We start from the raw sequence: 16,105 nt of genomic DNA, 5'->3' as shown, positions 1-16,105 counted from the left end.
TGCTTGCGCAGGACCACCATCATTTCCGCCATTATCTTGGTGAAAATCCTCGGGGCCGTGGAAAGTCCAAACGGCAACGTCTGAAATTGGTAATGACAATCCTGTACAGCGAATCTCAGGTATTCCTGATGGGGGGCATATATGGGAACATGAAGGTACGCATCCTTTATGTCCAGAGACACCATAAACTCCCCCTCCTCCTTGTTGGCTATTATCGCTCTGAGTGATTCCATTTTGAATTTGAATCTTTTTATGTACAGGTTTAGGGATTTCAGATTCAAATAGGTCTGACCGAACCATCCGGTTTCGGGACCACAAATAGGGTTCAGTAGTAATCTCTTCCCTGCTGGTGCAGGGGAACCTTGATTATCACTTGCTGTATACACAGCGTTTGAATTGCAGCTAACACTACATCCCTTTTCGATGTGGAAGCTGGTAGGGCCGATTTGAAAAATCGGCGCGGGGGCACCTCCTCGAATTCCAGTTTGTAACCCTGGGAAACTATTTCCAACACCCAGGGATTCAGGTCTGATCTGACCCAGGCCTGACTGAAAAGTCGAAGACGTGCCCCCACCGGTGCGGGGAGCCCCAGCGTCATGCTGTGGGTTTTGGAGCAGCCGGGAAGGACTTTTGTTCCTGGGCACCTGCCAAAGCAGGTGCTCTTTTGCCTCTGCCCTTACCTCTGGCAAGGAAAGAGGATCCCTCTTCTGGACTTGTGCGACCGAAAGGACTGCATCTGATAGGGTGGTACTTTCTTTTGCTGTTGGGGAATATATGGTAAAAATTTGATTTACCTGCTGTAGCTGTGGAAACCAGGTCCGTCAGCCCATCCCCAAACAATACATCACCCTTATAGGGTAGTACTTCCATATGTTTTTTGGAATCCGCATCACCCGTCCATTGGCGAGTCCATAAGGATCTTCTCGCCGAGATAGATATGGCATTGGCCCTAGAAGCTAGCAATCCAATGTCCCTTTGAGCATACCTCATAAATAAGACTGCGTCTTTTATATGGGCTAAAGTTAAGAATATAGTATCCTTATCCATATTATCAAAGTGATCTGTCAGCTCATCTGTCCAAGCTGCAATTGCGCTACATACCCATGCCGACGCAATTGTCGGTCTTAGCACAGCACCCGTATGAGAATAAATACACTTTAAGGTAGTTTCTTGCCTGCGATCTGCAGGGTCCTTAAGGGCCGCTGTGTCAGGAGACGGTAGCGCCACTTTCTTGGACAAGCGCGCCAGGGCCTTGTCCACAGTGGGGGGTGATTCCCAAATCTCCCTGTCCTGTTTAGGGAAGGGGTATGCCATATAAATTCTTTTGGGGATCTGCGGTCTCTCTTCCGGAGTCTCCCAAGCTTTTCCAAAGAAATCATTTAATTCATGAGATGTGGGAAAATTAATAATCTGTTTCTTTCTCTTAAACATGTGTACCCTTGTGTCGGGGACCGAGGGTTCATCCTCAATATGCAACACATCCCTTATTGCCACAATCATACACTGAATGGTTTTAGTCACCCTAGGGTGCAATTTTACTTCGTCATAGTCGACACTGGAATCAGAATCCGTGTCGGTAGTAGTGTCTTGTGTTAAGGGACGCTTTTGAGACCCCGACGGGCCCTGTGAGTCGGGACAATCCGAGGATTGACCCCCTGATGTCCCCCCTAATTCAGCCTTATCAAGCCTTTTATGTAAAGATGCCACACTTGCATTCAACATATGCCACATGTCCATCCAATCCTGAGTCGGCACAACCGACGGGGACACACCACTCATTTGCTCCACCTCCTCCTTGGAGAAGCCTTCCGCCTCAGACATGTCGACACCCACGTACCGACACCCCACACAGGGATTAACCTATAAGGGGACAAAACCCCAACCAGGCCCTTAGGAGAGACAGAGAGAGAGTATGCCAGCATACACCCAGCGCTTAAAAACACTGGAATATATATGACCAGATAGCGCTTTTTATATATATAATCTTAATTCCCACTCACTGCGTCGCCAAAGTGCCCCCCTCCTCTTTTTTCCAGCCTGTGAAGTTCAGCAGGGGAGAGATCAGGGAGCCAGCGTATCTCATGCAGTTTCTGTGGAGAAAATGGCGCTGGATAGTGCTGAGGATCAAGCCCCGCCCACCCGACGGCGGGCTTCGGTCCCAGTAATTCTATATAAAAAATGGCGGGGGATTTTAGGATTTACTGTCCCACAGCCTAATCGTGCTTTATATTGCCAAAAAATGAGGAAACTTGCTGCCCAGGGCGCCCGCCCGCCCCCCCCCCCCTGCGCCCTTCAGTGCCTGCTTGTGTGTGTGTACTGGGAGCAATGGCGCGCAGCATACCGCTGCGCTCTCCCTTATGAAGATCTGCTGTCTTCTGCCGCCTGATGTCTTCTTTGCCTTCTCATACTCACCTGGCTTCTATCTTCGGCATCTGTGAGGACGGCGGCGCGGCTCCGGGACGAACCCCAGGTGAGACCTGTGTTCCGACTCCCTCTGGAGCTAATGGTGTCCAGTAGCCTTAGAAACAGTGCCCAACTTGACAAGCCAGCTCTGCTTCTCTCTCCAACAGGACTCCCTGAAAATAAAAAACCTAACAAATTCTTCAAAACAGAAAACTCTGGAGAGCTCTCTGCATTGTACCCTTTCTCCTCTGGGCACAGAATCTAACTGAGGTCTGGAGGAGGGGCATAGAGGGAGGAGCCAGTGCACACCCATAGTCAAAGTTCTTTTTAGGTGCCCTATCTCCTGCGGAGCCCGTCTATACCCCCATGGTCCTTATGGAGTCCCCAGCATCCTCTAGGACGTAAGAGAAAAGAGGCCAACTAGCTCCACCTAGCATGTTAATACTATTACTAGGTTAAAGCAGAGGTGGGTCAAGGCATCAAAAGTGGGGAGGACTATATCAGTGATCTAAATTAAATCACCACTTTTTGACATGATTTTTAGGTGTTTTGCAAGTCACCAGATTTATCAAAGTAAAATAAACAATTTCAAACCGAACCTGCTGCAAATCGCAATCTCAATTTCTTTCTATAAAAAAAATTTACAAACCACAAGACCAATTAGTTAGCAGCAATTGTCCCTTCCCGGTACCCTTATCTGGTATGTACTAGTGTCACATTCCAACATCAAGGATTAGTAATTTTCTTTTATGTAGTAAAAATTGTACCTTTTTTTGTGTGTGTTTGTTTTCATAAAATACCCCTAATTTGCTTATACGGCCTCACATGGTCCGAGTTCGGCCGGAATCCCGCACGCTGGCCGCACCCGGGCTGTATTACATCCTACCTCATATATCTATCCATAGACTCAATCATGATAAATGTATACGAATAGCCACCCTTAAGTTTAAGACGTGCCAGCCATGGCTCAAGTATTTGTTTCAGACTCCAAATGTGATTACTATATCACAGGACACAGGTAGATGTTCCCCATAATCTAATACTTATATGGCTAACGCCATCTAACACAATGAAATGAATATACATGTTCATATAGTTATACATTTTGCTTCTTTGGTAAGTGTTCCTTCAAATCAGCTCATCAACATATATTTATAATACAGTACGTGGTGTATTTTAAAGTTTCCTGGTATATATATATATATATATTGAAAGTGGATGAAATTCATGTGTGATTGTATTATCAGCAAAAACACAACAAACAATATTAAAAGATATAGGGTTTTGTCTTTTTTATTTTGTTTTTAATACGTTTATGTTTAGGAATTTTCCACAATACAGAATGTCTCCACTTTACTAGTTTTCCTCAGTTGATTAGATATACCTTATAGGAAAATGCCCCAATAATTTAAAACAACCTTTGCATACATGCTACTGCTGTTACCCTTTTATCAATCCCTGGGAACAAGTTCAGGAGAATCACATTATTAAGAAAACACATGTCTTTAAAACTTTAAAGCCTAGAACATTAGAAGTCCTTGAAGACCAGCTGAAAACCATTGCACTTGTACAGGAGTTCTTAAACATGTAATATTCAAAGGTGTGGTCTATTAGGAGAACACACTGAGCTACTATAAACTCAACGTAGCCCTGCAGTAAATCCATTTCAAGTGACTACATGGCGCTCAATAAGCTCCTTAGTGCATGGAATAATTGTGAAAACTAATAAAAACGGACAACGAATACAACGATGTATTCCTTAATCTCTGAGCGGTAACTCCAGTGTGTTTTCTCATGTAGATATGACTATTTTCATTATAATGTTGACCACTATAGGTTATTGCTTTCTTAGAGGTATTTTACTTTTTCAATTAATGTTAGGCTTCTAGGATGAGGTTGACGTTACTGTGCTTTAAATATGGTTCATGCCTACTGAACATTTAAGGAGAACATAGAGGATTTCTGTTCAAAATACCGGTTATGTCAAGGCCTATAAGATATAGGTTCAAAGTAAACAATTCTACAGTATGAGGGTATAGTATTGGGAACATGTGGGTTTGGGTTGGATGCAGACTTTTTGTATTTTTACCTATAATTAATTATTTATATTCACAGTCAACAGATCAATTACAATTAACGTCCAGTGTCAAATTGATTTAAATTTACTCCAGTTATATATGAATAACCACTCTCGTTAGAGATATGCAATTAGTGCAATTATAAATCAAGTTTCTCCTCCAGTAGGTTAATCCATTTCCCTGAATCAGGCATGACTGAACATTAAGCAGAATATAAATACAGATGGACTATACCACTGGTGTGTCATTGTATTTCTACCATCAGGTTACTTACGTAGAACAGACTGAATAGTTCTTGGTGCTTGCTGGATAATTACACAGAGGAAAAATAGATGTGTGTACATATTCCATGGACTTTCCTACAGCATACTACAGTGCAATGCTAATGCAGTCATCAAATGTTCCAGTACATGAAATATATCATGAGTCATTACAGATCATTAAAGTGGCTCTGTCCCATGGCATGGTCAGCGATAATGTACGGCTCTATAACAACAGTCCTAACACTGCAAAACATTAGTAGATTAAAGAGTTCCATCATACAAAAATCAAATTGCATAAACCACTATACACCATGGTACAGAGTACAAATTATCGGAGACAAATCCACTTTTCAATGCGGTTTAGCATGTCCCCTGCATGTAAAAGCTGATGCGACAGCACTTGTGGACCCAGCTAACCACTGTATGGCACATTCTTGTGTTTGATGTTACTGATGAAAATGGCAGTATACCTCAATATGAGACATCGCTGCTTTAAGTGTCTCCTCGTGGAGTAGAATAATTGGGTAGTGTCGCAAGGAGAGGGATAGAGAGAAATTATATTTGTCATGGAATGTACAAAAAAAAAACACAACAAAAACAATAAATTTGACAGCATAAAGACTTTGTCTCCTCCAATGATAAAAAGGATAGCAAGTCTTCATGGAGATGGCTCAATTCTGGGTGTTTCCTGTCCTCAACAAGGATAACAATAAAGGACTCTCACACTCCCTGTTGCAGACGTACCATTTGCATCACTTCTATTATACTGCCCTCTAATGGCAACAATTTCACAGCAATTGGCCTGTGCAGGTGCTCCAATTTTCTTGAAGATCTACAAGAAGGAAGGCAAATATGCTGTCAAATAGAGAATCTTTATCACATTGTTTCCAGTTTGCCAAATTACCCTATAATCAGGGTAATGTTTCCTTTAGCAAGAAGACCTCCTCCTCTGTCTCCTCATGCTCTTCTTCAAAGATGGCGTTTAGTTGAACAGTATTGACTCTGGGTCGTGATTTGCCATTTGGGCCATATGACGGAGTATATCTTTTTTTGTTATAATGCCAAGGAGGCGGCTGAAAAAAAGAAATGATGGCTTGATTAGTCATGGAATGAGAACCTTATTCAATGAAATGGGGAGGCTTCAATTGCTAGATGGATCATTGTGTAACAGGAAAGAGACTGTACAATACAGAAACATCTGTGCTCACATAAAAGTAGACCCACCACCAAATATCTGATTTCTTTTTTTTTTTAATGGCTTTACTGATCAAATGCAACAGGCTCTCTCAACAGCAAAGGCTTGCTCAATTAAAAGCAATTAAAGAAATGTTCAGTGGTTTCACTTGTTACAATGTATTGATCCATTAATTTAATGAGAAATACTTATCCTGAAGAACTGAGCTCTTTGTGGTCTGCAATATCCTATTGGGCCAGCATAAGAACTAGAGAAATCAGGAAAGCTACCTTATAACACACATTCTGACTGTGGTCATTCACATCAAAGAGACGTTTCATTTTAAATACGTTTTGTGGCCCAATGACATGTATTACAGGTTACAAACAGCTCAGTGTAAACATACAATCATCCACAGTTTATCTCCTTGTGTCAGATTCCCAAATAAGCCGGATGTGTGCAGACATGACAATGAAGAAAATTAAGTATGGGCATCTACAGAGAGAAGACCATAAAATGTGTGAGTAAATGTGGTGTTTATCCTGGTATATGCAATTCATACCTTCTGTTTAAAGATTTTGGTGAATGTGTTTTAAATCTTGGCGAGAGAAAGTAGAAAGAGATAAAGTAACAATCAATTGATCGACAGAAGCTGACTGATTGGTACCTTACCTCTCTCCAAGGTTTGTTAAATATCCCCCATTGTTTCTTTTGGTGGCATATTAAAGCAATTTGGACATAGGCTCTTCTTACAGTTTTCTCATCTCATACACATAGTGGAGGCAGCCATTTTAATGCACTAATCAATTACCAAGAGAATGCATTTTTATCCATTTGTTAGGAAAAACACTGACGGAGGAGACATTTTGTGCCTCAGTGATGTCACTAGTTCCTAGTGAAAAGCCTGCATCCTCATAAGCTTTGGTTCTGCCAACAAAATGGCTGCCTCTGCTGTGTGGTATCAGACAATTAATGAGCTTTAACTGTTCTCCTATGTAATAGAGCGTTTTGCACAATCCCTAAATATTCTTGACAAACTTACAGATATTTTAAATGACACGCTGTATTTCCATTTTCTGCGGAATGTAATCATCACTTTCTGAATATTTTATCTAGTCTCTTACTCAGAGATCCTTTAGGAGGAATTGAGGGATTGCTGCATCTCTTAAAATATCTGACTGCCAAGTTAGTTGCCAATAAAAATCCAAATTTGGACTCCAATTAAAATTTGGATTATACCTCTAATACACAGCATAAATAGCAACCAGGATAACATCACAAAGTGGAACATATTGAGCAGATGCCCTTGTTAATTAGTTAGTACTTTTATTTGTGAGAGGACGCATGAAATTTTGGTGAAGTATTAGGGGAAAAAAAAAAAAAAGATATGAACTAAAGCAGGTGGACGTGGAATGAATGTTTTAACGCAGCAACAGAATTAAAACATTATTTCATATGCAATTGCATCAGATGCATTAAGATCAGTATGATGTATGGAGTGTTTGTTAAACGCTGCAGCAGGTTAGACTATAAGGCATAGACTAGCTTTTCCAAACTAAATGTTTGAATTAAAAGTTAGAAGAGATTCCAAAAGGCAAAGCAGTGATTTTCTACTAGCATTCATTTCTCAAGGGAATGGCATATAGTTTACAGGTGGTGAAGGATGATGGAGAGAACGGCAACTCTAATGCAATAAGCTTAACATTGCTATGCTTTGCAGTACTGAACTATAGTTAAAAGGGAAACTAATAATAGAAAAGGGATCATATACCTTTAAATTTCCCGTACTTCCGTCCATCTGTGAAATATTTTTCTTTGGTGCATAAGATATTCCTTCATTAACTATGAATGTGTAGGATATTCAACACTACAGGATTACCGTTTGCTTGCACAATTTACTGTCTACGGGGGCAACCATGCAAGGTCTATAAAATAACATTACAGTCTTATTACATAACAAAGTATCTCTGAATGCACCCCTACAATGTATTCAGCGATTTGGCAGGAAGTACAGCAGCTTAAAAGGGCACAAATCGCAGTGTAGAAGTCCAAAAATACTTCTGCTCAACAGTCCTGTAGGAATAAGAACGTGTAGGTCGGGATGGGCAGCATATGCAGTTAGATAGGGATTGTTATTTTATTGCTTTGCAGCCAAGCTAAATAGCCAGTAATTCCTAGGCATGGTATACTTTATAGTTTGCAATCTCCGGCTGTTTTCAAACATCTTACCAGCCAGTCATTGGCACAGACAAGGTAATATATAGTTCACCAAAAGCTGGAAAAATAGATCAGAGAGAATACATATTTGTGACCGGCGTTCGGGATGCAGTCGGTCAGAAGACCAACAGTGGCATCCCGAAGGGGAGTACACTTACCTCCCACTCCCCAAACCCTTCCTTCCCGGCTTAACCCAACCATTCTCCCCCGCAGCCTAACCTAACCCTTCCTGGTGGTGCCTAAGCCTATCTAGCCCACCCCCCCTCTCCGCAGCCCAACCCTAATCCTCCCTTTCCCCCACAGCCTAACCCCCCCCCCCCCCCCCCCCCCTTTGTGTCAAAACCTAAACACCCCTCCCTGCGGCCTAACTCTAACAGTCCCCGGCATACTTACATTCGGGATGCCAGATGTCGGGATTCCGGTGTCAGCATTTCAACTGCCGGCAACCCGACCACATCGCAATCAAAGCATTCTAATCTTAACTAAAAATTATATCAATATTTTCTAATCCTAAATAAATGTGTAATCTGGTATCAGGGTTGTTCCTGTAGGATGTGTCTCTATATTCCACATATTGTGTGGTCAGAAACATTATAATAATAGTAATAATAAGATTTTACTTACCGATAAATCTATTTCTCGTAGTCCGTAGTGGATGCTGGGACTCCGTCAGGACCATGGGGATTAGCGGCTCCGCAGGAGACAGGGCACAAAAATAAAAGCTTTAGGACTAGGTGGTGTGCACTGGCTCCTCCCCCTATGACCCTCCTCCAAGCCTCAGTTAGGATACTGTGCCCGGACGAGCGTACACAATAAGGAAGGATTTTGAATCCCGGGTAAGACTCATACCAGCCACACCAATCACACCGTACAACCTGTGATCTGAACCCAGTTAACAGTATGACAAACGTAGGAGCCTCTGAACAGACGGCTCACAACAATAACAACCCGATTTTTTTGTAACAATAACTATGTACAAGTATTGCAGACAATCCGCACTTGGGATGGGCGCCCAGCATCCACTACGGACTACGAGAAATAGATTTATCGGTAAGTAAAATCTTATTTTCTCTGACGTCCTAGTGGATGCTGGGACTCCGTCAGGACCATGGGGATTATACCAAAGCTCCCAAACAGGCGGGAGAGTGCGGATGACTCTGCAGCACCGAATGAGAGAACTCCAGGTCCTCTTTAGCCAGGGTATCAAATTTGTAGAATTTTACAAACGTGTTCTCCCCCGACCACGTAGCTGCTCGGCAGAGTTGTAATGCCGAGACCCCTCGGGCAGCCGCCCAAGATGAGCCCACCTTCCTTGTGGAATGGGCCTTGATAGATTTAGGCTGTGGCAGGCCTGCCAGAGAATGTGCAAGTTGAATTGTGCTACAAATCCAACGAGCAATCGTCTGCTTAGAAGCAGGAGCACCCAGCTTGTTGGGTGCATACAGTATAAACAGCGAGTCAGATTTTCTGACTCCAGCCATCCTTGAAATATATATTTTCAATGCCCTGACAACGTCCAGCAACTTGGAATCCTCCAAATCGCTAGTAGCCGCAGGCACCACAATAGGCTGGTTCAGGTGAAACGCTGAAACCACCTTAGGCAGAAACTGAGGACGCGTCCGCAGTTCTGCCCTGTCCGAATGGAAAATCAGATATGGGCTTTTATACGATAAAGCCGCCAATTCTGACACTCTCCTGGCTGAAGCCAGGGCCAGTAGCATGGTTACTTTCCATGTAAGATATTTCAAATCCACCGATTTGAGTGGCTCAAACCAATGGGATTTGAGAAAATCCAAAACTACATTAAGATCCCACGGAGCCACTGGGGGCACAACCGGGGGCTGTATATGTAGTACTCCTTTTACAAAAGTCTGGACTTCAGGAACTGAAGCCAATTCTTTCTGGAAGAAAATCGACAGGGCCGAAATTTGAACCTTAATGGACCCTAATTTGAGGCCCATAGACAATCCTGTTTGCAGGAAATGTAGGAATCGACCCAGTTGAAATTCCTCCGTCGGGGCCTTCCTGGCCTCACACCACGCAACATATTTTCTCCAAATGCGGTGATAATGTTGTGCAGTCACCTCCTTCCTGGCTTTTACCAGGGTAGGGATGACCTCTTCCGGAATGCCTTTTTCCCTTAGAATTCGGCGTTCAACCGCCATGCCGTCAAACGCAGCCGCGGTAAGTCTTGGAATAGACACGGTCCCTGCTGAAGCAGGTCCCGTCTTAGAGGTAGAGGCCACGGATCTTCCGTGAGCATCTCCTGAAGTTCCGGGTACCAAGTTCTTCTTGGCCAATCCGGAGCCACGAGTATCGTTCTTACTCCCCTTTGCCGTATAATTCTCAGTACTTTTGGTATGAGAGGCAGAGGAGGAAACACATACACTGACTGGAACACCCACGGTGTTACCAGAGCGTCCACAGCTATTGCCTGAGGGTCTCTTGACCTGGCGCAATACCTGTCCAGTTTTTTGTTGAGGCGGGACGCCATCATATCCACCTTTGGTTTTTCCCAACGGTTCACAATCATGTGGAAGACTTCTGGATGAAGTCCCCACTCTCCCGGGTGTAGATCGTGTCCACTCCCGGAATGAACACTGCTGACAGTGCTATCACATGATCTTCCGCCCAGCGAAGAATCCTTGCAGCTTCTGCCATTGCCCTCCTGCTTCTTGTGCCGCCCTGTCTGTTTACGTGGGCGACTGCCGTGATGTTGTCCGACTGGATCAACACCGGCTGACCCTGAAGCAGGGGTTTTGCCAGGCTTAGAGCATTGTAAATCGCTCTTAGCTCCAGTATATTTATGTGAAGAGACATCTCCAGGCTTGACCACACTCCCTGGAAGTTTCTTCCCTGTGTGACCGCTCCCCAGCCTCTCAGACTGGCATCCGTGGTCACCAGGACCCAGTCCTGTATGCCGAATCTGCGGCCCTCTAACAGATGAGCACTCTGCAACCACCACAGAAGAGACACCCTTGTCCGTGGAGACAAAGTTATCCGCTGATGCATCTGCAGATGCGATCCGGACCATTTGTCCAGCAGATCCCACTGAAAAGTTCGTGCGTGGAATCTGCCGAATGGAATCGCTTCGTAAGAAGCCACCATTTTTCCCAGGACTCTTGTGCATTGATGCACAGACACTTTTCCTGGTTTTAGGAGGTTCCTGACAAGTTCGGATAACTCCCTGGCTTTCTCCTCCGGAAGAAACACCTTTTTCTGAACCGTGTCCAGAATCATTCCCAGGAACAGCAGACGTGTCGTCGGGGTCAATTGAGATTTTGGAAAATTCAGAATCCACCCGTGCTGTTGCAGCACTACTTGGGTTAGTGCTACTACGTCCTCCAGCTGTTCTCTGGACCTTGCCCTTATCAGGAGATCGTCCAAGTAAGGGATAATTAATACGCCTTTTCTTCGCAGAAGAAACATCATTTCGGCCATTACCTTGGTAAAGACCCGAGGTGCCGTGGACAATCCAAACGGCAGCGTCTGAAACTGATAATGACAGTTTTGCACCACGAACCTGAGGTACCCTTGATGTGAAGGGCAAATTGGGACATGCAGGTAAGCATCCTTGATGTCCAGAGACACCATAAAGTCCCCTTCTTCCAGATTCGCTATCACTGCTCTGAGTGACTCCATCTTGAACTTGAATTCTTGTATGTACAGGTTCAAAGATTTCAGATTTAGAATAGGTCTTACCGAGCCGTCCGGCTTCGGTACCACAAATAGTGTGGAATAATACCCCTTTCCCTGTTGTAGGAGGGGTACCTTGACTATCACCTGCTGAGAATACAGCTTGTGAATGGCTTCCAATACCGTCGCCTTGTCTGAGGGAGACGTTGGCAGAGCAGACTTTAGGAACCGGCGAGGGGGAGACTTCTCAAATTCCAACCTGCAACCCTGAGATACTACCTGCAGGATCCAGGGGTCCACCTGTGAGTGAGCCCACTGTGCGCTGAAATTCTTGAGTCGACCCCCCACCGCCCCTGAGTCCGCTTGTAAACGTCATGCTGAGGGCTTTGCAGAAGCCGGGGAGGGCTTCTGCTCCTGGGAGGGAGCTGCTTGGTGCACTCTCTTACCCTTTCCTTTGCCTCGGGGCAGATATGACTGTCCTTTTGCCCGCTTGTTCTTATAGGAACGAAAGGACTGCGGCTGAAAAGACGGTGTCTTTTTCTGTTGGGAGGGGACCTGAGGTAAAAAGGTGGATTTCCCGGCTGTTGCCGTGGCCACCAAATCCGATAGACCGACCCCAAATAATTCCTCCCCTTTATACGGCAATACTTCCATATGCCGTTTGGAATCCGCATCACCTGACCACTGTCGCGTCCATAAACTTCTTCTGGCAGATATGGACATCGCACTTACTCTCGATGCCAGAGTGCAAATATCCCTCTGAGCATCTCGCATATAAATAAAAGCATCCTTTAATTGCTCTATAGTCAATAAAATACTGTCCCTATCCAGGGTATCAATATTTTCAGTCAGGGAATCCGACCAAACCACCCCAGCACTGCACATCCATGCTGAGGCGATGGCTGGTCGCAGTATAACACCAGTATGAGTGTATATACTTTTCAGGGTAGTTTCCAGCCTCCTATCAGCTGGATCCTTGAGGGCGGCCGTTTCAGGAGACGGTAACGCCACTTGTTTTGATAAGCGTGTGAGTGCCTTATCCACCCTAGGGGGTGTTTCCCAGCGCGCCCTAACCTCTGGCGGGAAAGGATATAATGCCAATAACTTCTTTGAAATTAGCAGTTTTCTATCGGGGTTAACCCACGCTTCATCACACACTTCATTCAATTCCTCTGATTCAGGAAAAACTACAGGTAGTTTTTTCAGACCCCACATAATACCCCTTTTTGTGGTACTTGCAGTATCAGAGATATGCAAAGCCTCCTTCATTGCCGTGATCATATAACGTGTGGCCCTACTGGAAAATACGTTTGTTTCTTCACCGTCGACACTAGATTCGGTGTCCGTGTCTGGGTCTGTGTCGACCGACCGAGGTAAAGGGCGTTTTACAGCCCCTGACGGTGTCTGAGACGCCTGGACAGGTACTAACTGGTTTGCCGGCCGTCTCATGTCGTCAACTGATTTTTGTAACGTGCGGACATTATCACGTAATTCCATAAACAAAGCCATCCATTCCGGTGTCGACTCCCTAGGGGGTGACATCACCATTACCGGCAATTGCTCCGCCTCCACACCAACATCGTCCTCATACATGTCGACACACACGTACCGACACACAGCAGACACACAGGGAATGCTCTTATCGAAGACAGGACCCCACTAGCCCTTTGGGGAGACAGAGGGAGAGTTTGCCAGCACACACCCAAGCGCTATAAATATATAGGAACAACCCTACAGAAGTGTTGTTTCCTTTATAGCAGCTTAATATATCAATATCGCCAAAAAAGTGCCCCCCCTCTCTGTTTTTTTACCCTGTTTCTGTAGTGCAGTGCAGGGGAGAGTCCTGGGAGCCTTCCTCGCAGCGGAGCTGTGCAGGAAAATGGCGCTGTGTGCTGAGGAGATAGGCCCCGCCCCCTATTTCGGCGGGCTCTTCTCCCGGTGTTTGTGAGACCTGGCAGGGGTTAAATACATCCATATAGCCCCAGGGGCTATATGTGATGTATTTTTAGCCAGAACAAGGTATTATCATTGCTGCCCAGGGCGCCCCCCCCCCAGCGCCCTGCACCCTCAGTGACCGCTGGTGTGAAGTGTGCTGACAACAATGGCGCACAGCTGCAGTGCTGTGCGCTACCTCATGAAGACTGAAAAGTCTTCTGCCGCCGGTTTCTGGACCTCTTCACTTTTCGGCATCTGCAAGGGGGTCGGCGGCGCGGCTCCGGGACCGGACTCCATGGCTGGGCCTGTGTTCGATCCCTCTGGAGCTAATGGTGTCCAGTAGCCTAAGAAGCCAATCCATCCTGCACGCAGGTGAGTTCACTTCTTCTCCCCTAAGTCCCCCGTTGCAGTGAGCCTGTTGCCAGCAGGACTCACTGAAAATAAAAAACCTAACTGGGGCTTGGAGGAGGGTCATAGGGGGAGGAGCCAGTGCACACCACCTAGTCCTAAAGCTTTTATTTTTGTGCCCTGTCTCCTGCGGAGCCGCTAATCCCCATGGTCCTGACGGAGTCCCAGCATCCACTAGGACGTCAGAGAAAAACTAATGCTGGGATTGGACATCCTGTAGCAGCTCTCTTCTGGTGTTCTCTAGTCATAAGTGGTACAAACATTTGGGGCTGATGTATTAACTTGGAGAAGGCATAAGGAAGTGATCAACCAGTTATAAGTGCAAGGTGATGAACGCACCAGTCAGTCAGCTCCTGTTAATTTGCATATTGGACCTGATTGGCTGGTGCATTTATCACCTTGCACTTATCACTGGTTTATCACTTCCTTATGCCTTCTCCAGGTTAATACATCTGCCCCAATGAGACTACAGTATGTGTAATAAAACTATATATGTGATCATCTTTATCCATGGAAGTCGTGGAGAACACTTCTAGAAACTGAGATTATATGTTTTTGCTTCTGGCATCTAATGACAAGTCACAGTGATAATTAATCACAAACACTGCATTTAGGTGCACAATTGTAATAAATCATAGCACCCAATCAGGTATTAGGTTTTACCTGTCTAGTACAAGACAGACAATAAAAAGCAAGCATCTGATTGGTAGTTATGGTGTAGTGCAAATTTACCTTCAAGTGGAATGTTAGCAACAATGTCTAAATTTTCTGTAAACGAGCGGAGTGGCAGCAGCATATAATGATCTAGTATATTGTGCGGGGAGTAAGCAAACTGCAATCCAGACTTTGTAACATACACAGTACACATTAGCTTCCCTTTAACTAGTCCATTACCTGCAGAGCACAGAGCAGTAGCTTCATACATGCTTACTTACTAACACATGTGTAAGACCTTCTTGATAATGTACACTGATCTGTACAATCTGTAATGTGTAATATGGAAAATCTTATGACCTTCACAGCGCTTTAGAGATGTATCGCTATAAGCGTTATGATCCCTTACATAATACATCACAGATCAGCCAAGAGCACATGTATGTAACATACATGGCACCATACTAATAGGGAAAGGGTTTGGCTCACCTTTGAAAGGCACAGCCAGGACTTGCTCGGAGGCATGACACAAAAATGTAACAGTACAAAAATACAAGACGTTATGGATCAGTCAGGTGGTATGCCCTATTCAAGACTTCAGTACATTTCACGTAGTACCAGCAGCTGATGACATTTCCTTGTGAAGGGAGAATCACTTCTAGGCTCAGTCATACACACGTGTGTGTGTGTGTGTGTGTGTGTGTGTTTTATAAGAAATAATGAAGGCCTTCCCTCATTTGTATATGTACTGGTGCGTGACTGACACCACAGCCATGCCGAGGAAAGACCGCGCTTAGTAAACAGCTACTCTATTATGCTGCTTTCACTAAACATACATTTGCATCAGATGTAGAGCAGAAGTTAGTTACTCTCCTGCCAAAAGGACTGAACTATTAGGAATGCCTTTTAACTTATACAGTACTGAGAAAGAGAAGTAGTCAGTAATCTGGCCTGTTGTTCTGGTGACTGGTGTGTGTATACAGTTCACAAATTTCATGCTTCCTGCCTTCTAAGAGGTGGCTACAGGTTAAAAGGTGCTTTGTCTAATCACCAAGGGTTCCACGTGCTGCTTTAGATGCTCGAGATGTTCTAATATGTTCTTCTTTGTGATGATCCCCAAGACAGTCCTGAAACAGATCATGTTATGCTAATAACTGAGTTTGAACTACAAATGGATAAAACAAAAAGAATGAAGCAACATAAAATAATGACAGTGCTATGGGGTAATGAGTGAGATGGCTGACACATACACTAAGGCCGTTGTCACATGGGCGACTTTTTCAATAGCTAAATATATATATGTTATTCATACATGTTCCACATTAAACAATGATACT

General features: G+C 44.5%; 1 protein-coding gene across 5 annotated transcripts in view; it reads right to left on the bottom strand.

Moving 5' to 3' along the window:
- Positions 1-3,670: 3,670 nt before the first annotated feature.
- Positions 3,671-16,105, bottom strand: part of CLCN3 (chloride voltage-gated channel 3) — a 226,538-nt gene continuing 214,103 nt past the window's right edge. For 3 of the 5 annotated variants that reach the window (XM_063920625.1, XM_063920626.1, XM_063920628.1), the window contains 2 exons: positions 15,820-15,895; positions 3,671-5,817 (listed from right to left, as the gene is read on the bottom strand). In XM_063920625.1, the coding sequence (XP_063776695.1) occupies positions 5,656-5,817; positions 15,820-15,895 (238 nt within the window). In that variant the 3' untranslated portion in view covers positions 3,671-5,655. The remainder of the gene's footprint in view (positions 5,818-15,819; positions 15,896-16,105) is intronic. The other 2 variants (XM_063920627.1, XM_063920629.1) reach the window with 1 other exon arrangement.

The sequence above is a fragment of the Pseudophryne corroboree genome, chromosome 1 (genome assembly GCF_028390025.1).
Source record: "Pseudophryne corroboree isolate aPseCor3 chromosome 1, aPseCor3.hap2, whole genome shotgun sequence".
NCBI classification, from domain to species: Eukaryota; Metazoa; Chordata; class Amphibia; order Anura; family Myobatrachidae; genus Pseudophryne; species Pseudophryne corroboree.
Note: the sequence above shows the minus strand (reverse complement) of the source record. Positions and strands in the feature narration are given on the sequence as shown.